General features: G+C 46.2%; 1 protein-coding gene across 16 annotated transcripts in view; it reads right to left on the reverse strand.

Moving 5' to 3' along the window:
* The window catches only part of pkp4 (plakophilin 4), a 123,054-nt gene that overhangs the window by 41,209 nt on the left and 55,651 nt on the right, over positions 1-26,194 (reverse strand). For 13 of the 16 annotated variants that reach the window (XM_036958883.2, XM_021579147.3, XM_090215669.1 and 10 more), the window contains 4 exons: positions 23,852-23,977; positions 23,208-23,410; positions 22,215-22,764; positions 8,647-8,841 (listed from right to left, as the gene is read on the reverse strand). In XM_036958883.2, coding sequence (XP_036814778.1) covers positions 8,647-8,841; positions 22,215-22,764; positions 23,208-23,410; positions 23,852-23,977 — 1,074 coding nt within the window. Of the gene's footprint in view, positions 1-3,824; positions 5,632-8,646; positions 8,842-19,092; positions 19,733-22,214; positions 22,765-23,207; positions 23,411-23,851; positions 23,978-26,194 lie in introns of those variants that run through there. The other 3 variants (XM_090215673.1, XM_090215672.1, XM_090215671.1) reach the window with 2 other exon arrangements.

Consider the following 26,194-nt stretch of genomic DNA (forward strand, 5'->3'; position numbering starts at 1 on the left):
TAAAAAAAAGCCCACTTTAAATCTTAGGTTTCTTAACAAGCTCAGTCGTAATCATCGTCAATCCAAATAGCAAGGTATTTGTATACGGGGTCTCGTTTGATTACAGAACCATCCCATAAGTGATCCATCTGAGACAATCTTACGAGAACTTGAAGCATGTGTTTTAGAATCAGTAAAAACCTTGTCACAGCCAGGTCAGCAGTCGGGCAATTGCGTACGTGATACTATTATCCACAAATAGAAGAAATTCAAATGTTTTACCAGATTGACCAATATAGTGTAAAGTGTTACAGTCTACCACCCGTAAAGGGTTAGCTAAGATATAGTGTAAAGTGTTACAGTCTACCACCCGTAAAGGGTTAGCTAAGGTATAGTGTAATGTGTTACAGTCTACCACCCCTAAAGGGTTAGCTAAGGTATAGTGTAATGTGTTACAGGCTACCACCCGTAAAAGGTTAGCTAAGATATAGTGTAATGTGTTACAGTCTACCACCCATAAAGGGCTAGCTAAGGTATAGTGTAATGTGTTACAGTCTACCACCCATAAAAGGTTAGCTAAAATATAGTGTAATGTGTTACAGTCTACCACCCGTAAAGGGTTAGCTAAGGTATAGTGTAATGTGTTACAGTCTACCACCGTAAAGGGTTAGCTAAGGTATAGTGTAATGTGTTACAGTCTACCACCGTAAAGGGTTAGCTAAGGTATAGTGTAATGTGTTACAGTCTACCACCCGTAAAGGGTTAGCTAAGAAATAGTGTAATGTGTTACAGTCTACCACCCGTAAAAGGTTAGCTAAGAAATAGTGTAATGTGTTACAGTCTACCACCCGTAAAGGGTTAGCTAAGAAATAGTGTAATGTGTTACAGTCTACCACCCATAAAAGGTTAGCTAAAATATAGTGTAATGTGTTACAGTCTACCACCCGTAAAGGGTTAGCTAAGGTATAGTGTAATGTGTTACAGTCTACCACCCGTAAAGGGTTAGCTAAGAAATAGTGCGTGTCCTTTGGACTTGTTCATAAAATGAATAAATTCCCATTGATATGGAGTTTTCTCCGGTTCTCTTATGGAGTTTCCTCCGGTTCTCAGAATCTTGTTTTGCATTTCTATTGTCATTCCCCGCACCACACACACACACACACACACACACACACACACACACACACACACACACACACACACACACACACACACACACCCAGCAGCATCCACCAGTCAAACACAAAATAAGAATACATTTTCATACACTTAAATATAACTTTGCTCTACTGAATAACAGTTAGTACTCAGTACTGGTACCCCGTGTATATAGCCAAGTTATCATTACTCATTGTGTATTTATTATTACTTTTATTATTACGTGTTTTACTTTGCTATTATTTCTCCATGTTCTTCCTCTCTGCATTGTTGGGAAGTAAGCATCTCACTGTTAGTTCACACGTGTTGTTTACAAAGCACGTGACAAATAAAATGTGATTTCATTTGAGACTATCACATCACATTACGGAGGAGTACCTCCTTACTCTAAAGAGGCCGTTGCTTACCATCACTTCCTCTCAGCAGGCCCTGATATCCTGATGCCAAAGGCACATCTTATCTTTCACCTTCACCCAAACACCAGATGTGCTACAGAGGGACATGCTACCGCTATTTAGGTCGGAGATGTTGTGATGTGCTGCATTATTCCTTTTTTTGGTTGTTGTTTTTTTAAAGCTACTTTTGCTGCCTGCTTGAGTGATTTGAAATGGCAGGGAGTTCTATGCTATCATGGCCCTATATATATGTTCTATAGCCACATTTTCCATAACCAGATCCAGCTGAGGTCTACAGCTTAAGGAATGATTTGTACGAAATACTATGCTCTTAGTCTTAGATATATTCAGGACTAGTTTATTGCTCTCCACCCATTCTGAAACGAACTGCAACTCGTTGGCATAGGGTGTGGCAGAGGGCGTAAAGCCGTAAAACACGTATGTTTTTCCGGTAACAGATTATGGTCAATCATTTCAAAAGGCTGCACCGAAATCTATCAGTACAGCTCCCACCATCTTCTTATTAAACAATGTATTTCAGCAGTCATTCGTGTCAGTGTAGTACATGTAGAACGCCCTTCTCTATAGGAATGCTAAAAGTCTGTTTGTTCATAGATAAATAACATTGTATCTGATCCAACACAATTATTTCCAAAATTTTGCCAAGAGCTGTCTTATTGGTCTGCTGATAGAACCAGAAAAGGGTGCTTTATAATTCTTGGGTAGCGGAATGACATTAGACCTGGAGGGAAGCGGAGGGAAAACCTTTTTCTCCAAGCTCATCTTGAAGATGTGAGAAATAGGCAACATATTCCGCTACCATCCTCAGCAAGCTTCCCCATCTAAGTTGTCAATATCGGGTGGTTTCTCATTATTGAGGGCCAGCCACAATGTTTTAACCTCTTCCCTGCTAACTTTATGAAATGTTAATTGCCATTGCTTTTCTTGGCATTTTATGCATGAATATGATGGCCAACAGTTTGTTGTTGGCATTTCATGCCTGAGTTTTGCCAATGAAGTAAGAGGCTTTCGAAATAATTGGTCACATCAAAGAGTTTTGTGATGAACGAGTCATCTGATTCAATAAAAGACTGTGTTGAATGTGTCTTTCTGCCCATAATTTCATTTCAAGTTCTCCAAAGCTTTTTTTTCCCCCATCATATTTTATATCATTTATCTTAGTTTCTTCTTCTTTATGTTGAGTTTAGCCACATCATTTCTCAATTTGCAGTAAGTCAGATGTGCAGACAGACTCATTACCCACTCCTTTTGCTTCCTTCTCATTCAACCATACAGTTTTGCAGCTCCTCATCAATCCATGGAGCCTTAACAGTTCTAACAGTCAGTTTCTTAACAGGTGCATGTTTATCAATAGCTGGAAGGAGCAATTCCATAAATGCTTGAAGTGCAGCGTCTGGATTCTCCTCATTACACACATCAGACCAATCCATCTTCTTTATATCTTCAGCATAGGAACCACGACCAAACTTTTCGTATGATCTCTTACATATTATTTTAGGCCCTGCCTTTGGAACTTTGGCTTTTCTGGATAAAGCTATTATTTTGCGGTAACTACATCCAACGGGTGTGGATACATCTTCAGAAGTTCTACAAATATAATAAATACACATGGGTGATATAGTACCTGGACTGTTTGAGAACACCCTGGCAGCTTGATCAATAACCTGAACTAGAAGATATGCGTTGGTTACAGTGAGCTTCTTCTTTTTAAGCGGACAACTCAATGGGAAGCAGTCTATATTCCGGTCACTCAGAAAATAGACCTGTCTGTTAACATCACATACACTATCAAGCGTTTCACACATATTATCCAAATACTGACTGTTCGCATTTGGCAGGCCGATAGCAGCACCCCAAAATAATACGCTTTAGATGTGTCTGGTGAACCTGCAACCACAACACTTCGACAACCTTTAGCGTGAGATCTCCTCTGAGGTTCACAGGAATGTGTCTCTGAAAACATACAGGGACACCATATGCATTCCTGTCTCTTCTATAGATGTTATATCCCTGTATTGCTACTGCTGTGTTGTCAAAGGAAAGATCAAAGTGAGTCTCAGTGATGGCTAATATATGAATGTTATCTGAGGTTAGCAAGTCATTGATTTCATGAACCTTATTTCTTAGGCTGCCTATATTAATATGGGCTCTTTTAAGCCATTTCCTGGGTAGCTTATCAGAGATAAGCATCATGTGGGAAACCACAAACAAAGCAAGCCTCAATCCGGGTGCGGGGCTTAGACTATGAACCCCTCTGCTTGGTTCTCTCACCCCTTTCAGGCTTTTGGGTGGGAGGGTGGACAACGAGCCTGTCGTAGCAGATGTAAGCAGCGTCCCGACGCTCTCTGTCAGCTTTAATGGCTGGTATCAGTTCTCTTCGCCTCTGGCGCACAGTTTCAGCGTTGTCGTCGTTGAGGAAGATGCCAGTTCCTCTCAAGTTCTTGGCACTGTCCATAACAGCCACCTTTGTACCTCAGGAACTTTAGCGCTATCGACCTGGGTTTGTCACCTGGATAGGTTTTTCAATCCTGTGGGCGCACTCCACCTCAATCTTCTTATGATCTATCGGCAGCCCTTCAATCATTTTCCTCACTTTCACCTCAGACTCCGTCCAGGTCTCGTTTGGAGACTCTGGGATTCCATCCACAACAATGCTATTTTGCCTTGATTGTCCTTCCAGTTAAGCCTGTATCCCTGTCATTACTAACACTGATTCACCGACAGTGTTGATGCCTTTCCTCGTGGACTGACAGTTAGTGGTCATGCTGCTGCAGTCCTTTTTCAACTCGTCAAGCTGAAAACACACAAGGCTTTTTTCACTCACACAGCAATTCCTCCAATCTGGTTCCACTTAACGACGAGGGTAAAACAGCACCCCCATGATTCCACACTATATAAGTCTCCTTCTTCAAAAGGGACTGTTTTTTTGAAAGAGGTAGGATTAAGCCAGGCAGATCCTGCAGGTTTTCTCACAGGGCTGCAGTCTTGCAGTAGGTGATCCAGCAACACTCCTCTTCTTATCCCTCTCTCCTGTCTGCTTCAGCGTGTTCGGAGGCCAGCTCCACACAGTGCAGTGAGCCTGGCCAAGTGTCCGGCACAGGAATAGACACACACAGCCCTTCCTATCTTGGTGAAACCGCACCGGCGCTAACGCCAGCTAAGCTAACACATAAACACACCAACAGGACATCCTTCCTTCGAATCTTCCAGGCAATGGCAAAAATTTAGTCGACGAGCGTCTTGACTGTGTCACTGTCCATACAACAATGTCTATTTTTCTGCCCCCCTCTCTCCCTCCTCGCGTTGTGATATTGTGACCTAGTTTCTCTCACAATATCACACACTCACACACACACACACACAGCCTGGCCCTTGACCGCCTTCCTGCTCCGAGCAGCACACATAGCCCACGTGACTGCGTGACAGCTTGACTGCTGCTCTCCTCTCCTCCGGTCACATTTCTATCCTAACATCCTGCAGGGACTGGGTCTGCATACGCTGCAAACACACACACACAAGGCACACATACGACACTCACAGTACACACACACACAGTCCCTCCCACCAGAAACAGGACGTCAAATTGAAGCGGCCCTCCAAAAATAAAAAGAATTTGCATCAATGCCCCGCTCTGCTTGGCAGTTCATAGGCCAGTCCAGACTTGCTGCCTTCGGGCTGTGCATACGGTGCATTCGGAAAGTATTCAGACCCCTTCACTTTTTCCACATTTTGTTACGTTACAGCCTTATTCTAAAATTGATTAAATCGTTTTTTCCCCTCATCAATCTACACACAATAGCACATAATGACAAAGCAAAAATATTTGCAAATTTATTAAAAACAAAAAATGGAATATGACATTTACATAAGTATTGGCAGCGATAACAGCCACCAGTCTTCTCGGGTATGGCACTACAAGCTTGGCACACCTGTATTTGGGGAGTTTCTCTCATTCTTCTCTGCGGAATCTCTCAAGCTCTGTCAGGTTGGATGGGGAGTGTTGCTGCACAGCTATTTTCAAGTCTCTCCAGAGATGTTTGGTCGGGTTCAAGTCTGAGAGACTGGTCCCGAAGCCACTCCTGCGTTGTCTTGGCTGTGTGCTTAGGGTTGTTGTTCCGTTGGAAGGGGAACCTTTGCCCCCAGTCTAAGGTCCTGAGCGTTCTGGGTCAGGTTTTCATCAACGATCTCTCTGTCTTTCCCTCAATCCTGACTAGTCTCCCAGTCCCTGCCACTGAAAAAATCCTCACAGCAGGATGGCTGCCACCACCATGCTTCACCGTAGGGATGGTGCCAGGTTTCCTCCAGATGTGAAGCTTGGCATTCAGGACAAACAGAACAGAGAACTTGTTTCTCATGGTCTGAGAGTCTTTAGGTGCCCTTTGGAAAACTTCAAGCGGCTGTCATGTGCCTTTTACTGAGGAGTGGCTTCTGTCTGGCCACTCTACCATAAAGGCCTGATTGGTGGAGTGCTGCAGTGATGGTTGTCCTTCTGGGAGGTTCTCCCACCTCCACAGAGGAACTCTAGAGCTCTGTCAGAGTGGTCACTTCCCTGTTGTTGTTGGTCACTTCCCTGACCAAGGCCCTTCTCCCCCAATTTGCTCAGTTTGTCCGGGCAGCCAGCTCTAGGAAGATCTTGGTGGTTCCAAACTTCTTCCATTTAAGAATGATGTGTTCTTGGAGACCTTCAATGCTGCATAAATGTTTTAGTACCCTTCCCCAGATCTGTGCCTTAACACAATCCTGCAGACAATTGCTTCGACCCCATGGCTTGGTTTTTGCTCTGACATCCACTGTCAACTGTGGGACCTTATATAGACAGGTGTGTGCCTTTTCAAATCATGTCCAATCAATTGAATTCACCACAGGTGGACTCCAATCAAGTTGTAGAAACATCTCAAGGATGATCAATGGAAACAGAATGCACCTGAGCTCAATTTTGAATTTCATAGCAAAGGGTCTGAATACTTAAGTAAATAAGATATTTCTAGTTTTTGCAACGATTTCTAAAAAACTGTTTTCACTTTGTCATGATGGGGTATTGCTGAGAATTATATATTTTTTTTGAATCCATTTTAGAATAAGGCTGTAACGTAACAAAATGCGGAAACAGTCGAGGGGTCTGAATACTTTCAGAATGCACTGTAGGTTATGGGGGTGACTCAACTAGCACACCGCAGAAAAAAACACCCACGGCAAATATCTGGAAATATCACTAAAACTCACATTTGTCTTTTCTCACCAGCACAGACTTTACTGACGGCTGTTTTTATTGAGGATTTGTTTACTTACTATGACGGTGACATGTGGTTGCCTCACCTTGCTATCTGAAAGGGATACCGCGGGATTTTGACAATTTACTACTGACTCGGAGTCAGATGAACCCGTGCATAGCATTTTTATGTCTCTGTATGCAGTACCTGTAGACATGGTATCTATAGGTTCATTTGACTCTGGGTATGTAGAATAACCTTGCAGTATCCCTTAAGGATGAATGTGGTACCTTTGAGTTGCTCTGGAAAAGGGCATATGCTAAATGACTCAAATGTAAATGTAGAAAAGTGTCCCTTAATCAACAAAGTTACACTTTATGTAACTACAGATCAATTCTCATAGTTACTTAAGTAAACAAATAATGGCTACAAGCCACCACTTTTAAAGTCTACAAAAAAAATCTTATAAGGGAAGAAAAAAAAAACACTCCATCTCTAAAATGCTACAAAATCAGCATTGATCAGCATTTGCATTCTAGCCGTACCTGAGTTTGGCAATGTTCTTTTTCTGCGCCAGGAATCAATATAGCCATTTAGCATAAATAACCCTCGTTCTCACGAGAAATACACCCAAAATACTGCAGATAAAGAATGTAGCCGTGGAAAAAGGCCATTCAAATGTAATTTCACACCGTAACAAAGAGTGCTTGGGGATGAAATAAGTTTTTTTTATCTTCTAATGAGGCCCAAACGTCATTTTTTCTATTCCTCTCAATATAGCTGGGCGCAAGCACATTATGGGCCCTTATCGTTATCTGAGAGGCTTCTTCTGAGCATCAATACCATTTATTACTGGACTTATGGGTCAGGGAGGATCTCAGGTCTGCTGAATAGAGGATGCTGAATTAGGTGAGTGCTGGAGGACGAGGGACGATGAGGGGGGTGAGGAGAGAATGCTAACTTCCAAACCCAACCCGCTGGCAGTGGCTGCAATGTCTGAGTCCCAAATGGCTATTCTCCATGGGCCCTGATCAAAAGTAGTGCACTAAATAGGGTGCCATTTGGGGCACGGACTGGGCATGTCCTAATTTTAGGCCCTGGTCAAACAAAAGTAGTGCACTTAATATGTAATTGGGTGCCGTTTAGGATGCAGCCTGTGTGTGGACATCCTATTGTCCCCTGGCCCTTCATCCCTCTTCTCATTATGAGTGTGACACACAGGTAATTGACTCTTTTGTGGCTTGAGTATCAGCCCATGCCTGTCTCCTCTCCTGTCTCAGCCCCATCTTTGACAGAGGAGGGAGAAAGGGAAGGATGGAGAGACAGGCTAGCATGCAGACTGGCTGGGCTGGAGGGCTGGATGGCTGTCTGGCTTGGGCACAAAGTGTTCCCAAGAGAGTGTGAAAGAGAGTGAGTGAGTGAGTGAGACAGAGAGAGACAGAGAGAGAGACAGAGAGAAACAGAGAGAGAGACAGAGAGAGACAGAGAGAGAGAGCATCTGGGCTAGAGTGGGGATCTAACATATATAAACCATGACAGAGTCATTTTAAATGAAGGATACTGCTCTCTCCTCAACATCTGTTTCTCACTAATGCTGCCTGTCTGTCCTCACTGCTGATCAAATCTGCTTATTAATGCCTTGATACCATATTGTTTACATTAGTGTTCTCATCAGTGCACACAGAGACGACAATAGGGTTGCAAAATTCCAGGAACTCTCCCAAAACTCCCAGGTTTTTCCAGAAATTCCAGTTGAAAGATTCTTGGAATTAGGAAGGAATAAACAGGAAATCCGGGAATCCTCCAACCAGGATTACTGGAAAACCTGTGAATTTTGTGAAAGTTACAGGCATTTTACAGGCCTGGTCATGTGGTTACTGTACCTGAGGGCCCCCTGTAGATGGCGCTCTGCGAGGCATGGTTGAGGTCCACGGGGCCCTGGTGGCTGGGGCTGCGGTACAGGGGCCCATGGAAGGTTCTGTCCTCGTAAATGGGCGTGATGTGTCGGTCAGGGGACATGGCTGACCTCAGGTCCTGGCCCAGCTGGCTGTGCTGACTGGCGTACGAGCTCCGCATGCCTAGAGGGATAGGGGAGGGAGGCGAGGGAGCGTGAGTCTGCATCCCAAATGACAACTTATTCCTGATATAGTGCACTAGTTTTTGGGCCTTGGTCAAAAGTAGGGCACTATATAGGGGAGAGCGCCCAAGACAGTAGTACAGGTTCCGGGTTAGAGACTGCCACCGGCCTCGTGCATCTCCCAGTGTGTCACCCCTAATCACCATTAGCATCACACAGTGACAGCACTGGAGCCACTACATAGCAGCACACACCACAGATAGGGATCAACTGCGATGATTCAGGCACTCTGGAATTGCTAGCGAGAGCTCAGAGTAAAAACTCTGTGTTACCCGCGTTGGAGTTTGACATTTAAGCCGCTAAAGTCTTAATTGAAATGAATTCATGGCTCATTTCCAATTCTATGTGATGCTAAAGGCAGTAGCTTTTTCAGTTTTTCATGCCACACCGCCCCAGCTCTCATCTCCACCCTCAATGATTCAGCTTATTAGTTAACACACTCTCTTCTCTCTAGCAACTTAGCTGGGAAAATGTACTCTTAGCCATACTTCTCATAGCACCTATCTGGCCTAGGAGGGGAAAAAAGAGTGAAATAGAACCCAAAGCCTCAATCACTAGTTGAAACCGCCCAGCATCATTTTTCAGTATGAGAGGCCACAAATGGGAAGAGTACCAAATGGCACCCTATTTCCTATGTAGTGCACTACTTTTGACCAGAAGCCATAAGGCTCTGGTCAAAAGTAGTGTACTACAAAGGGATTAGTGTTCCATTTAGAATGCCGCCCCGTGCCTTGACAGGATAGAAGTTGCCTTCGCCATTCTCAGGCTTTGTAGTGAGAGAGAAGATATATAGGCTAGTAGAACAAGGCTGAGCCATAAAAATGTCAGGATGTGGCCAAGCGTGTTTCTGCAAATGGAGAGGGGGGTTCTCTTCCCCATAAACTCATCTACCAGGGGGAAACCCCACTGAGGTCAGTCAAATTACAAATTCACACCAGATTAATTACTATGACGATAGTATTTGGGGGTGTCGCAACGCAGCATGGCTGACTAGCTGACTGACACGAGGGCCGGTCGGTCCAAATGTGGAACAATATCAGCGTCCCAAATGGCACCCTATTCTCTGCTTTTGACTGGAAATCGATAAAAGTAGTGGACTATACAGGGAATAGGGTACCATTTGGGACGCATCCCAAGCCTACAGCAATTATGAAGCATATGCTGCTCTGCATCCACACATATAAATCCGAAGCTCCAGGGCCATGATGCTAACGCCACGATACTCTCTGATCCCCTCAGCTTCAGGCAAATGGATCCCAACACACATGGCTCATGTGGATGTGCGTGTGACGTAACCTCACACCAAGGGGTCTTAACTCCCCTCAACTCGACTCCCCCAGCCCCAGTGCAAGAGAGACCGCAGTGGCCAACTCACTGAACAGTCACTGCCCACGTCCCTCGCTTCAATAGAGCGGGCGCCGGTCCAACACTGCCCGGCGAGCTGAGGCTCCAAAGCTGCTCAACACTGACGCTGTCATGCGTTAACAAAATTAATTAGGGATTCTTATCGGAGTTCAAGACAGTGAAAAGGAATAAATAAATAGGAAATATATACGTCTTTCTCCAGGAGAGTTGAAGCCCAGTGAGGCAGCTAGATATATACTCAGTAGCAGCACACTGTTCTCCTCCGCCTCAGAAACAGGACCAAATAAACATGACCTCTGGAGCATCCGCAGTGTGCCTTCAGCTGTGGAGAGAGAGAGACCCGGGGGGGGTATTGCAACAGCGAGACCCCTGATAACCTCCAGCTTCGCACACTAACTAATGAACAGTTAAACGACAAGCCAGTGGAGACTAAACCCTATTCACACAGTTTACTGGGCGACACGGAAAGCATAGCTAATGCCATCCTCTAAAACGGTAAGAGGTAGTGACATCTATTGCATTGCTTCAGAGAGGACGGGAAGGGAAAGGACTCAGGCTACACAACTCCACAAACTTTCTCAAAATTCCCAGGTTTTCCCTCCTGGTTCCGGGAAACTTCTAACTGGGATTTCCCGGGAAAACCTGTGAATTTGGGTGAAATTACAGGACATTTCCAGCCCAAGGTGGGACTTGTCATTGGCGAGGTTAATGTGTGCTGATGTGGCGACACGCCCAGCAGTGGCTCAGTCAGTCAATCTGCAGCGCTTCAGACAAAGGTGTTCTTTCCGTCTGGAAGTAAATTGCTTCAGCTTCTCTTGTTTAAATGTTGCCGACGAGAGAGGGGGAATATCAATGAGCCGGTGTAGGACACCACATCACAGCCTGCCACAGCCCAATAATCAGCTAAACCCATCAACCATAAGGAAGGCTTTCAGTAGAACTGTAGCTGGAGAGGAGAGAGGGAGGAGAGGAAGAAGTCTCCCAGAGACAAGAGCATCCATGCATATCCATCCCGCTCTGCTCTAAAGGCTCTCCCTCTCCCTCCCTTCATCTCTCTCTCTCTCTCTCTTTCTCGCTCTCTTAACAGCACCATTATAAACCTTAGCATGCTAATCCCTGTGCCTTTATTCTGCTTCCCTGGTGAAATGTAGCATTCAGGTTCGGAAGCAGCTTCAAATTGTCTCTGAAAATAATATATGACTGTCTGTGATGAACATTCATGGCATGTTATACTTGTTTAATGCTGCCTTAAACTCCTCCTGTGGCCCTAACAGATTGCACTTGGCAGAGGCCAGACGTACTGTAGGGAGGTGGTGGTTTGGCACACCGACTCTGCAGAAACAAACATTTAAATGGATGCAGCTGACTTACATTCCTGTTCCAAAATAATTCTCAAAACCTTTTCCCAACCAGGGAGTAAGAAAAGCAAAATCCATGAAAGCAATCTGTTCCGCTCCCAAGAAGAAGATTACACAAGTATGAAAAGCTGGAAGCTTTAACTCTACACCAGTGTGTCTGTAAACCAAAGTGTTTACGTTAGGCGTGGGCTGAGCACCCCACCTGCATAGAGGCTGTTGATCGCCATTTCCCTTTGCTCTCCTCCAGTGCTCTGAAATGGACATCGGGCATAATGGCCAAGAGACGATTTGTCTTCATCTTCCAATTTTCATCAGGAGAGAGGAGAAATTACTTCCTGCCAACGCTGCAGCAGGTGGGGGAAGAGGAGGGGAGACCAGGGAGGGGGCGGATCGTGGTCTGGCTCTGGCCAGAGACAGAGAGGGAGAGAGGGCTGCAGCCTGCAGACTTCAGGCATTTGTCAACTGAATGCAAATGAGCGAGGGCGTGTGAACATCCACATCCCTTTCACTGCTACTGCAGACATAATCCACAGGTCACACAGGCAGTTCTGGCCCAGATGACCATAGGAGTGCAACTGTGCCATGCACATATTTAATTTTGGATTAGAGATGCTTAATGTGAGCCTGGAAGGAGAGTTTACAGTCTTACCAGACACCTAGGTATTTGTAGTTGTCCACATAAGTCAGAACCGTCCAGAGTAGGGCAGGTGCGGGCAGCAATCGGTTGAAGAGCATGCATTTAGTTTTACATGCATTGTATGGCATGTATGGAGGTTTGTTAACACAGTGTCCAGAGAAGGGTCAGATGTATACAGAATGGAGTCGTTTGAGTAGAGGTGGATCAGAGAGTCACCAGCAGCAAGAGCGACATCATTGATATATACAGAGAAAAGTCTGGCCCGAGAATTGAACCCTGTGGCACCCCCATAGAGATTTCCAGAGGTCTGGACAACAGGCCCTCCGATTTGACACACTGAACTCTATCAGAGAAGTAGATGGTGAACCAGGAGAGGCAGTCATTTGAGAAACCAAGGCTATTGAGTCTGCCGATAATAATGCGGTGATTGACAGAGTCGAAAGCCTTGGCCAGGTCGATGAAGACGCCTGCACAGTACTGTCTTTTATCAATGGTGGTTATGATATCGTTTAGGACCTTGAGCGTGGCTGAGGTGCACCCATGACCAGCTTGGAAACCAGATTTCATAGTGGAGAAGGTACGGTGGGATTCGAAGTGGTTGGTGATCTGTTTGTTAACTTGGATTTCGAAGATTTTAGAAAGGCAAGGCAGGATGGATATAGGTTTATAACAGTTTGGGTCTAGAATGTCTCCCCCTTTGAAGAGGGGGATGACTGCGGCAGCTTTCCAATCTTTGGGGATCTCAGACGATAAGAAAGAGAGGTGGACCATAGGAGTGCAACTTTGCCATGCACATATTTAATTTTGGATTAGAGATGCTTAATGTGAGCCTGGAAGGAGAGTTTACAGTCTTACCAGACACCTAGGTATTTGTAGTTGTCCACATAAGTCAGAACCGTCCAGAGTAGGGCAGGTGCGGGCAGCAATCGGTTGAAGATCATGCATTTAGTTTTACATGCATTGTATGGCATGTATGGAGGTTTGTTAACACAGTGTCCAGAGAAGGGTCAGATGTATACAGAATGGAGTCGTTTGAGTAGAGGTGGATCAGAGAGTCACCAGCAGCAAGAGCGACATCATTGATATATACAGAGAAAAGTCTGGCCCGAGAATTGAACCCTGTGGCACCCCCATTGAGATTTCCAGAGGTCTGGACAACAGGCCCTCCGATTTGACACACTGAACTCTATCAGAGAAGTAGATGGTGAACCAGGAGAGGCAGTCATTTGAGAAACCAAGGCTATTGAGTCTGCCGATAATAATGCGGTGATTGACAGAGTCGAAAGCCTTGGCCAGGTCGATGAAGACGCCTGCACAGTACTGTCTTTTATCAATGGTGGTTATGATATCGTTTAGGACCTTGAGCGTGGCTGAGGTGCACCCATGACCAGCTTGGAAACCAGATTTCATAGTGGAGAAGGTACGGTGGGATTCGAAGTGGTTGGTGATCTGTTTGTTAACTTGGATTTCGAAGATTTTAGAAAGGCAAGGCAGGATGGATATAGGTGTATAACAGTTTGGGTCTAGAATGTCTCCCCCTTTGAAGAGGGGGATGACTGCGGCAGCTTTCCAATCTTTGGGGATCTCAGACGATAAGAAAGAGAGGTGGACCATAGGAGTGCAACTGTGCCATGCACATATTTAATTTTGGATTAGAGATGCTTAATGTGAGCCTGGAAGGAGAGTTTACAGTCTTACCAGACACCTAGGTATTTGTAGTTGTCCACATAAGTCAGAACCGTCCAGAGTAGGGCAGGTGCGGGCAGCAATCGGTTGAAGATCATGCATTTAGTTTTACATGCATTGTATGGCATGTATGGAGGTTTGTTAACACAGTGTCCAGAGAAGGGTCAGATGTATACAGAATGGAGTCGTTTGAGTAGAGGTGGATCAGAGAGTCACCAGCAGCAAGAGCGACATCATTGATATATACAGAGAAAAGTCTGGCCCGAGAATTGAACCCTGTGGCACCCCATAGAGATTTCCAGAGGTCTGGACAACAGGCCCTCCGATTTGACACACTGAACTCTATCAGAGAAGTAGATGGTGAACCAGGAGAGGCAGTCATTTGAGAAACCAAGGCTATTGAGTCTGCCGATAATAATGCGGTGATTGACAGAGTCGAAAGCCTTGGCCAGGTCGATGAAGACGCCTGCACAGTACTGTCTTTTATCAATGGTGGTTATGATATCGTTTAGGACCTTGAGCGTGGCTGAGGTGCACCCATGACCAGCTTGGAAACCAGATTTCATAGTGGAGAAGGTACGGTGGGATTCGAAGTGGTTGGTGATCTGTTTGTTAACTTGGATTTCGAAGATTTTAGAAAGGCAAGGCAGGATGGATATAGGTTTATAACAGTTTGGGTCTAGAATGTCTCCCCCTTTGAAGAGGGGGATGACTGCGGCAGCTTTCCAATCTTTGGGGATCTCAGACGATAAGAAAGAGAGGTGGACCATAGGAGTGCAACTGTGCCATGCACATATTTAATTTTGGATTAGAGATGCTTAATGTGAGCCTGGAAGGAGAGTTTACAGTCTTACCAGACACCTAGGTATTTGTAGTTGTCCACATAAGTCAGAACCGTCCAGAGTAGGGCAGGTGCGGGCAGCAATCGGTTAAAGAGCATGCATTTAGTTTTACATGCATTGTATGGCATGTATGGAGGTTTGTTAACACAGTGTCCAGAGAAGGGTCAGATGTATACAGAATGGAGTCGTTTGAGTAGAGGTGGATCAGAGAGTCACCAGCAGCAAGAGCGACATCATTGATATATACAGAGAAAAGTCTGGCCCGAGAATTGAACCCTGTGGCACCCCATAGAGATTTCCAGAGGTCTGGACAACAGGCCCTCCGATTTGACACACTGAACTCTATCAGAGAAGTAGATGGTGAACCAGGAGAGGCAGTCATTTGAGAAACCAAGGCTATTGAGTCTGCCGATAATAATGCGGTGATTGACAGAGTCGAAAGCCTTGGCCAGGTCGATGAAGACGCCTGCACAGTACTGTCTTTTATCAATGGTGGTTATGATATCGTTTAGGACCTTGAGCGTGGCTGAGGTGCACCCATGACCAGCTTGGAAACCAGATTTCATAGTGGAGAAGGTACGGTGGGATTCGAAGTGGTTGGTGATCTGTTTGTTAACTTGGATTTCGAAGATTTTAGAAAGGCAAGGCAGGATGGATATAGGTTTATAACAGTTTGGGTCTAGAATGTCTCCCCCTTTGAAGAGGGGGATGACTGCGGCAGCTTTCCAATCTTTGGGGATCTCAGACGATAAGAAAGAGAGGTGGACCATAGGAGTGCAACTGTGCCATGCACATATTTAATTTTGGATTAGAGATGCTTAATGTGAGCCTGGAAGGAGAGTTTACAGTCTTACCAGACACCTAGGTATTTGTAGTTGTCCACATAAGTCAGAACCGTCCAGAGTAGGGCAGGTGCGGGCAGCAATCGGTTGAAGAGCATGCATTTAGTTTTACATGCATTGTATGGCATGTATGGAGGTTTGTTAACACAGTGTCCAGAGAAGGGTCAGATGTATACAGAATGGAGTCGTTTGAGTAGAGGTGGATCAGAGAGTCACCAGCAGCAAGAGCGACATCATTGATATATACAGAGAAAAGTCTGGCCCGAGAATTGAACCCTGTGGCACCCCCATAGAGATTTCCAGAGGTCTGGACAACAGGCCCTCCGATTTGACACACTGAACTCTATCAGAGAAGTAGATGGTGAACCAGGAGAGGCAGTCATTTGAGAAACCAAGGCTATTGAGTCTGCCGATAATAATGCGGTGATTGACAGAGTCGAAAGCCTTGGCCAGGTCGATGAAGACGCCTGCACAGTACTGTCTTTTATCAATGGTGGTTATGATATCGTTTAGGACCTTGAGCGTGGCTGAGGTGCACCCATGACCAGCTTGGAAACCAGATTTCATAGTGGAGAAGGTACGGTGGGATTCGAAGTGGTTGGTGATCTGTTTGTTAACTTGGATTTCGAAGATTTTAGAAAGGCAAGGCAGGATGGATATAGGTTTATAACAGTTTGGGTCTAGAATGTCTCCCCCTTTGAAGAGGGGGATGACTGCGGCAGCTTTCCAATCTTTGGGGATCTCAGACGATAAGAAAGAGAGGTGGACCATAGGAGTGCAACTGTGCCATGCACATATTTAATTTTGGATTAGAGATGCTTAATGTGAGCCTGGAAGGAGAGTTTACAGTCTTACCAGACACCTAGGTATTTGTAGTTGTCCACATAAGTCAGAACCGTCCAGAGTAGGGCAGGTGCGGGCAGCAATCGGTTGAAGAGCATGCATTTAGTTTTACATGCATTGTATGGCATGTATGGAGGTTTGTTAACACAGTGTCCAGAGAAGGGTCAGATGTATACAGAATGGAGTCGTTTGAGTAGAGGTGGATCAGAGAGTCACCAGCAGCAAGAGCGACATCATTGATATATACAGAGAAAAGTCTGGCCCGAGAATTGAACCCTGTGGCACCCCCATTGAGATTTCCAGAGGTCTGGACAACAGGCCCTCCGATTTGACACACTGAACTCTATCAGAGAAGTAGATGGTGAACCAGGAGAGGCAGTCATTTGAGAAACCAAGGCTATTGAGTCTGCCGATAATAATGCGGTGATTGACAGAGTCGAAAGCCTTGGCCAGGTCGATGAAGACGCCTGCACAGTACTGTCTTTTATCAATGGTGGTTATGATATCGTTTAGGACCTTGAGCGTGGCTGAGGTGCACCCATGACCAGCTTGGAAACCAGATTTCATAGTGGAGAAGGTACGGTGGGATTCGAAGTGGTTGGTGATCTGTTTGTTAACTTGGATTTCGAAGATTTTAGAAAGGCAAGGCAGGATGGATATAGGTTTATAACAGTTTGGGTCTAGAATGTCTCCCCCTTTGAAGAGGGGGATGACTGCGGCAGCTTTCCAATCTTTGGGGATCTCAGACGATAAGAAAGAGAGGTGGAACAAGCTAGTAATAAGGTTTTTAACAATTTTGGCGGATAATTTTCGATAGAGAGAGTCCAGATTGTCTAGCCCACCTGATTTGTAGTGATCCAGATTTTGCAGCTCTTTCAGAACATCAGCTGCCTGGATTTGGGTGAAGGTGAAGCGGTGGGGGCTTGGGCCAGTTTCTGCGGGGGGTGCAGAGCTGATGGCCGGGGTAAGGGTAGCAAGGTGGAAAGCATGGCCAGCCGTAGAAAAATGCTTATTGAAATTTTTCGATAATCGGATATCAGTGATGACAGAGTTTCCTAGCCTCACTGCAGTGGGAGAGAGGTGCTCTTATTCTCCATGGACTTTATACAGTGTCCCAAAACTTTTCGGAAATAGTGCTACAGGATGCAAATTTCTGTTTGAACAAGCTAGCCTTAGCTTTCCTAACTGACTGTGTATATTGGTTCCTGACTTCCATGAAAAGTTGCATATCGCTGGGGCTATTTGATGCTAATGCAGTACACCACAGGATGTTTTTGTACTGGTCAAGGGCAGTCAAGTCTGGGGTGAACTAAGGGCTATATCTGTTCCTAGTTCTACATTTTTTGAAAGGGGCATGCTTATTTAAGATGGTGAGGAAAGCGCTTTTAAAGAGCAACCAGGCATCCTCTACTGATGGAATGAGGTCAATATCCTTCCAGGATACCCGGGCCAGGTCGATTATAAAGGCCTGCTTGCTGAAGTGTTTTAGCGTTTGACAGTGATGAGGGGTGGCCGTTTGACCAGGGACCCATTACGGATGCAGGCAATGAGGCAGTGATCGCTGAGATCCTGGTGGAAGACAGCAGAGGTGTACTTAGAGGGAAGGTTGGTCAGAATGATATCTATGAGGGTGCTCATGATTACAGATTTAGGGTTGAACCTGGTAAGTTCCTTGATAATTTGTGTGAGATTGAGGGCATATAGTTTAGATTGTAGGACGGCCGGGGTGTTAAGCATATCCCAGTTTAGGTCACCTAACAGTACGAACTCTGAAGATAGATGGGGGGCAATCCATTCACATATGGTGTCCAGGGCACAGCTGGGGGGTGAGGGGGGGTCTATAACAAGCGGCAATGGTGAGAGACTTATTTCTGGAAAGGTGGATTTTTAAAAGCAGAAGCTATTGGGCTTGACTGGCCAAAGAGACCAATCTGTTTGCAGACTTTGCACCTTGGAGAAAGAGGTTTAAAAAGCCATTTGTGTCTGAGAGAGAGAGATCATCAGTCACCGTATGTGGATTATGGCCATCAGCACGAGAGTGAGTGAGTGAGTGAGAGAGAGAGAGGGAGAGAGAGAGAGAGACACACACACACACTGGGCAATACAGTGATATAATGGCCTCGTGGAGATTATTATTCTTGGGCCCTGATTTACAAAAGTTCAAGAAAGTAATGGGAAAGTAATAGGAAAGTAATGGGAAAGAAATGGGAAAGTAATAGGAAAGTAATGGGAAAGTATTGGGAAAGTAATGGGAAAAGCACAGACTTACTTGGTCCGGGAAAAGATAACTCTACATTTGAAGGCATTTCTCCACTGCCCTATGTGAATGGGGGTTTTAATGCTTGTAAAAGGAAATAGGTTGAAAATGACGATCATGCTACAAACAGACAGGTGACACGCGTCGTCCCCACAGAAAAAAAAACATACATGCCATGCTCAGACACTAATCTAGGGAGAAGTTGCCCCTAGACGCTTATCTTGGGTCTGTTGAGTCATTTTCCCCACTAATGGTTATGGTCATGACAGGAAGCTGGTTCCTAGATCTGTACCGAGGAGAAACTTCACCCCGGACCCAAGCACATTATGAGGGGAGGGCAACATGATGAAGTTAGAATTCACCTTGAAGGTCATCATCGACCAGGAGGTCTGTCGATATCCAATGGCGGCAGGAAAAGTTGGTCAAAAAAAAAAAAAACACACACATTGCAACCTTTTCATGATAAAAACATGGAGAAATATTGCTGCTATCTGGGACTAAAGGCTATGCATTGCCAGGGACCTCACGAGATGTATTGCGATTCTCACAATTCTATATGTTTTGCAGTTGGATGCTGTGATTTTATTTGCGAGGGACAAGAGGGACGAGAGCAGGAGATGAACAAGCTATAGGATGAAAAATACCAGAGCGTTGGCACAGCTACGAAAAAAACAAACACGTTTATACTCGGAGTCAAGTATAAATGTCCAAATATATACTGTATATCGTCCAAAATATATATATTTTTTAAATCGGGATATGTAACTGTTTAGATTTTCTTTTCACTAGTGGGACAGTTGAAATAAGACAAAGTAACACAAAGTCATATGAATATTAGTTTAAAAGACGGGCACCATAGACCGTATGTAAATGACGGCAGGCGCTCAGTAAAACGAGATAGGCCTTGTACCAGAAATTGGCTGCATGCATTCTACATTCATCTGCAAAGCCGTCCATTATGAAAACAGGAATAATTTGTAACCCCTTCTTTTATAATCCCTGTGCCATTTTCATAATCTACCTACATGCTTATCTCCAGTAGATACCTAAAGCAGCAAAACGAGGAGTACTCGGGCTAAAAGGAAGAGGACAAACGAAGAGGACAAACTCTTACTGTAGTGATAAACGGCCCACAATAGCAGAGAATCCGGTTCCACTCTCTTCCAACAGCCCAGAGAACGAATGCATGCTTGGTTTCTAGCTTTGAGTGGAACACTCTAATCCAGGGGTGTCCAACCCTGTTTCTGGGGCGCTGTCCTCCTGTAGGTTTTCGCTCCAACCCAGTTGTAACTAACCTGGTTCAGTTCATGTGCTAGATTAGGGTTGAAGTAAAAATGTACAGAATGGTAGTTTTCTAGACACAGGCTTGGAGAACCCTGCATTAAACAACTATGTTTCATACAAGAATGCCTCAAAATATCAGAAATGATTCTGGAGTGGAAAACATGGTTGCATCCTTAATGGCACCCTATTCCCTACATAGTGCACTACTTTCAATCAGGGCCCATAGGGCTCTGGTCAGAAGTAATGGACTATGTAGGGAATAGGGTGCCATTTGGGCCGTATACCGCCTCTTATTACACTTTCTGAAGTTGCTGAGCCTGGTTTCCCATACTGCTTTGTACCAGGAAGAGAATCCCCTAGTGTGAGAAAATTATAGAACATAATTTCATTTAAACTGTTTTGCACCACAGGGATCTTTTCTTCCAAAGAGGAACAAAAACTGGAAAGAAAATGTCTGATAACATGCACTACACAACCCTCGCGTCTCCAGCTCATTTCTGATGCAGTGGAAGAAGTAAAGCCTCGGCAGCAACAGAGGACAATCATTCTAGAATTCTTCTAGCATTCTTTCTACAGACTCCCTGTCAAGCAGCTAGTATTTACGGGGGTTTGAAATGTCAAGTCACACTCCTATGGCTGACAACCGCAAAAGAGAAATTACAACAGATCTATCAATCAACACACAACATATGAATTACTTAGTGGAGCTGTCAACCAGAACACACTGATTCATCTCAGGGGGAGGGCAGGCAGGCAGGCATGCTGGCACCCTTCTTCATTTTAAATGAACCTGACAGGAGAAACCAAATCTAACTTGACTTGAACGCACGTATCTTATTTATGCAATTGGGATCAAATCGGATAACGTACACAAAACAACAAAGCCGAAACAGCAGCTTTGTCTTTGGTATGTCAAGACGTTATTCCTAGAAACGCCAGTCTATGTTCTAGTACCTCTAGCTCTAGGAGTTTTTCCGCAATGGATGGAAGACTATTTGCATTCCTTCTAGTGCAATGGCAGTATATCTAACTGTGCGAGTGGATGGGATCGTGCCAAACCCTCTGGCGTTCCCCTTCAAACAGTGGCCTGTGGTTTATGACGCGAGTCTACATGAGAGAGAAAGGGGCCTTGGCCCATGCCACAGACTGACATGGCCCGCGTCCCGAATGGTACCTTATCCCCCTATATAGTGCGCCACTTTGGACCAGAGGTTGACCAGGGTCCATAGTGATCTGGTCAAAAGTAGTGCACTATGTAAGGAATAGGGTGCTATTTGGGACGGAGACAATGGCTCTCTGGGCTGTGTGCAGTGTCTCACTGTGTGTTGCTGCATGCCAATGGACAAGCATTGACATACGTACGTATCGTCAGAACAGCCTCAATTCGCCGGGGCACGGACTCTGCGAGGTGTCAAAAGCGTGTTGACTCCAATGGTTCCCACAGTTGTGACAAGTTGGCTGGATGTCCTTTGGGTGGTGGACCGTTCTTGACACCATTGGAGGCTGCTGAGGGGAGGACGGCTCATAATAATGGCTGGAACGGAGCGAATGGAATGGCATCAAACATGTTGTTGATACCATTCCACCCATTCTGCTCCAGCCATTACCACGAGAGCCATCCTCCCCAATGAAGGTGCCACCAACCTCCTGTGCTTGATACACACGAAAAGCTGTTGAGTGTGAAAAACCCAGCAGCGTTGCAGATCTTGACACAAACCGGTGTGCCTGGCACCTGCTACCATACCCCGTTCAAAGGCACTTAAATATTTTGTCTGGCCCATTCACACTCAGAATGGCACACATACACAATCCATTTCTCAATTGTCTCAAGGTGTAAAAATTATTCTTTAACCTGTCTCCTCCCCTTCATCTACACTGATTGAAGTGGATTTAACAAGTGACATCACTAAGGGATCATAGCTTTCACCTGGATTCACCTGGTCAGTCTATGTCATGGAAAGAGCAGGTATTCCTAATGTTTTGTTCACTCAGTGCATATAGTGCACTACTTTTGACCAGAGCCCTGTTTCAAAAGTAGTGCACTATAGGGTAGAATTTGGGACGCATCCATTATCTCCTGCTCTGTGGAGGCATGCATGTATTATCTGTAGGGAGAGTAGACACTTTGAGAGAGTGAGCACACCCAATCTATACGGCCCTCTGGGTATTTGTGTACAAAGGGGAAGGCATAAGAACGGACCTGTGAGGTTGTCAGGCCGTGGGATCATCCTCTCGTAGACGTCATAGCTCTGGGCTCCGTAGGGGTCTGCGTCGTGGTGGATCAACGAGCGAGGCAAGGTGGAGCCATAGTGCTGGGGCTGGGCCGTCATGCTGGAGCGCACCGGAGACGCCGACGACCCCACCGGCTGCTGGGTGAGGGGGCCGTCCACCATCGTTAAGGGAGACCCCATGCGCCCCGATGCCGACCCCAGGTAGGGCGAGGTGGCGCGGCTGGCGCTGCCCGAGCGGGAGTTGGCGCTGCCCATGCGGCGCAGGGCTGCAGGGGAGCTCTTCTGGGCGTTGAAAGGGGAGCCGGCGCGCTGCGCCGAGGGCAGGGTGGTGGAGAAGATACTGGACAGGGGCTTGGGCTCCGTCATGATGGGAGAACCGTAGTTGCTACCCATGGTGGCCCTCAGGGAGCCGCGAGAGGGGGACACACTGCTGCCGTAGGCCGGGGACTGGGTCCTGGAGGGCACCGAGCTCACCCTCCTCATGGCTCGACCCGGCACTGCGGCGGTTAACAACGGAGCCTGCCAGGACGGACAAGGAGAAACTACTGAGGAACCCCCACACGTTTTAACACCACATTTAATAGAGCCCTAACATCTATTTACGGTGATCTCCATTAGACATTCAACAAATATCTATGTCTATATATACATCTATATCTATGTCTTTTGGGAGTATTCTAGGTTCTATTCATCTCTCTTTTCTCTAACTTCCCCCTCATCTCCCTGTGACTTGTGTGTAGCCGGCAGTAGCATCTGTGTGCTCAACACCAGTCAGTGTCTGAGTCACGGCCATAGAGAGGTACTAGAGAGCAAATCTCCTATCTTGGCCATTTCCGCTTCTGTGATAGCATGCGGCCCTCTATCCAACTCTATGGCTGGGACTGCCACAGACTGTGTGCCCTCTAAACAACTCCATGGTCGTGGCTGCCGCAGACGGTGTGCCCTCTGCTCCGTGTCCGTACCTGGACCTGAGCTTGGCCCTCAGCCCTGGCAGTCCTCAGGAGGGTGGAGGTGCCGCCTGTGCCTGGGTACGAGTGCTGCATTCTCAGCTCGGCCTTGGCCAGATTATTCTGGTTCTGGCTGCTGTAGTAGCTGCTGGCATCCTGGTAGCCACTGTCTGAGTACGAGTTCATCTGGGTGGAGCTGCGGGAGTTCCCTGTAGACCCTGAGAGAGAGAAGGAGAGAAGAAAGGAGGGCGAGAGGGACAGAAGGAGAGAGAGAAACATAGTGAGGGAGGGGAGAGAGAGGGAGAGTGGAGAGAGACAGTGAGTGTCCTCAAAGCACTACATGACCTTTAGCTAGTCCACACAGTGCTAATGACCTCACACAGTGGCTGTTTTCACCTGCCTACCCTTCCACACTGTAGCATCCACAGACTCATTCAAACTATAGAGAGAGGGAAGGAGGGAGACAGAACGAGAGAGAGAAAAAGAGAGAGGAAAAGAAAAATGAGGAGGGGAAAGGAAAAAGTGCAAGAAAAAGAGAGAGAGAGAGAGAGAAAGAGAGAGAGAGAGAGAGAGAGAGAGAGAGAGAGAGAGAGAGAGAGAGAGCAGCACCACAGTGGAACCCGAGGCTGCATTAGTAATTAGCTGCATTAGACTCTCACTTTCATGGAGCGAGTTCTGCTCTGGGGAGTAGAGGACCACCTGCTCCTGCTCTGTTCTGAGGCGGTAGGTGGGCGACTGAGAGCTGTCCGTCACCCGAGACTTGGACTCCCCCGAGGTCGAGGCATCTGGGAAAGGGAGAACGAAGTCAGTGCTGCCTGTGTGGTCCAGCAGGCAGAGCATGGCAACGTAAGAATTGTGGCTTCAATTCCTGCTGGGGGCCACCCATAGGTATATGTACCAAAAGGAAAATGTAGTGTACACACTATGTTAAGTCACTTTGGATTTGTTTTTAAGTCTGCTAAATGGAATATATATAGTGGTATACATATGAAGGAGCAGAAGGCAGTCCAATTGCAAGAGAGGGTAAATAGAAGTAAATTTTTCACTTCAGGGCAATAAGATCAATTCCACCACATTCCTTTCACACTCGTGTAAAATCCAGAATTGTTCCTATTTGTTATCATACTAAGACATTTGTTGTGCTCCTATTTTGCGGTGCCAGGACACTGATGAAAATCCTCCCTGGAAAACGGTTTCCAAACTATAAAGTTTCCCCGGGTTCCGTCCCAAATGGCACCCTATTCCCTATGCAGAGTGCACTACTTTTCACCAGGGCCCCCATAGGGAGATATAGAGAATGGGGTGCGATTTGGTACACACGCCATGAGAACAGCCAGTGAGGCGACGAGGAGGAAGAATTACACCAGTAATCTCATAGGCTGCTGCCCAATGTTGCTCTGCAATCAACATCGAGTTAAGCGCGACAGGTGTGAATGAGCTCCGCTCCAACAGCTGGCACATTGGGACGCACACATTGCCATTGATCTGGAGGGAGGGGCCTTGTTGGCTGGCATACATGTACGGATAAGGAGGGAGGCTGGATTTCACGGAGAACGAGACCTCTGTTGTGGCTGTTTGCACAGACCTGTTAACACCGACGCCTCGCTGGTTTGACGGCCTGACGGCTCGTGCTCCCACTTGTGTCTCAGCCACCCGTTTCTTTGCCAGGGGTCCACCGTCTCTGCTCGACGCCGCCTCTAGGGGTACGGATTGGCTGCAACTACGGTACCTCAGTAAATTCTGCTGCTGCAATTATTATGGCGGATGTGAAATTACCACTATTTCACTGTGCGCTGCGAGGCGGACACTTACATTTTTCAAAAGGCCACGCTCGCCGCGTGACTGAATTCCATGGCGGAAAACGTCATAAAAGAGGAGGATAAAAAGGAAATGGCTAAAAGCAGAATTCACAGAACAACAACGGTAAATGATCTGATAGGGGTGTCGCTTCTGCCCGTAACAGCAGCTGTATACCCCACAAAAACAGCCCAGCGGGCCAAGGTCTATTCCACGTTGGGTTCAATGTATGTTAAAACGCAGTGGAAACAGCGTTGATTCAACCGGTCTGCGTCCTGTGCGACGCTTCACACCCCCCCCTTCCTGCTCCACTCAGCATATTACGTTTTATTTGTCATTTCTGCCCTCAGGGCATCTTTACTGAACCTGTTTGAGAAATGAGACTGTACGCAATGAAAGAGTGTTACATCCCTCCGACCCCTCCCCCTGAATCATGGGATTAAAGTGTGCATCCGTCACAAAGGGCTCAAGGATAAAAGTAGTACAGTATATTAGGGAAGTAGGGTGACATTCGGGACACAACCTGTGACTGTGCCGCCCCAGTGCTCGAGGTGAACGAAAGCCTATCTCCACAGTAACACTTCCTACTTTAATTGACAGCCTGGCGACTGGCGAATGGGGCGTGAGCCCGGGAGGGTAATAAGCAGCCCAGCCAGACATAGTCATTATCCTCTACAGCAGCACACTGCAGCTCATTCCACTGCAATCACACTCTCTCACCCATAACACTTTGCGTCTGCGTCCCAAACGCCACCAAATTCCCTATATAGTGCACCACTTTTGACCCGGGCCCAGAGAGCCCCCGTAGGGGTCTAGCCAAAAGCAGTGCACTATATTGGGAGTAGGGCGCCATTTGGGGCGCAGGCCTCCAACTTAACATAATGCAGGGTGGAGGAGTTCCAATCTAAGGAAGACAAAATAATACCCTGCTTATTAACTCACACCATTACGGCTAGACAGTTGATTAAAACGCTGAGCAAACAACGGTCCTCTCTCCTCATCCACACAGCCTGTCGCTCACTTAATATCAATAAACGTCAGCTATCATTTCTGCTTCACATTTGGATTAGAAAAACACATTACCGTTGGCTAACGACGATTTATCAACTACAATAAGGAAATCAATACTCATCCAAATAGCATGCGCCCCCAAATGGCACCCCTTTCCCTACACAGGGCACTACTTTTGACCAGAACCGTATGCA

The sequence above is a fragment of the Oncorhynchus mykiss genome, chromosome 22 (genome assembly GCF_057628025.1).
Source record: "Oncorhynchus mykiss isolate SJ-2025 chromosome 22, ASM5762802v1, whole genome shotgun sequence".
Classification (NCBI taxonomy): domain Eukaryota; kingdom Metazoa; phylum Chordata; class Actinopteri; order Salmoniformes; family Salmonidae; genus Oncorhynchus; species Oncorhynchus mykiss.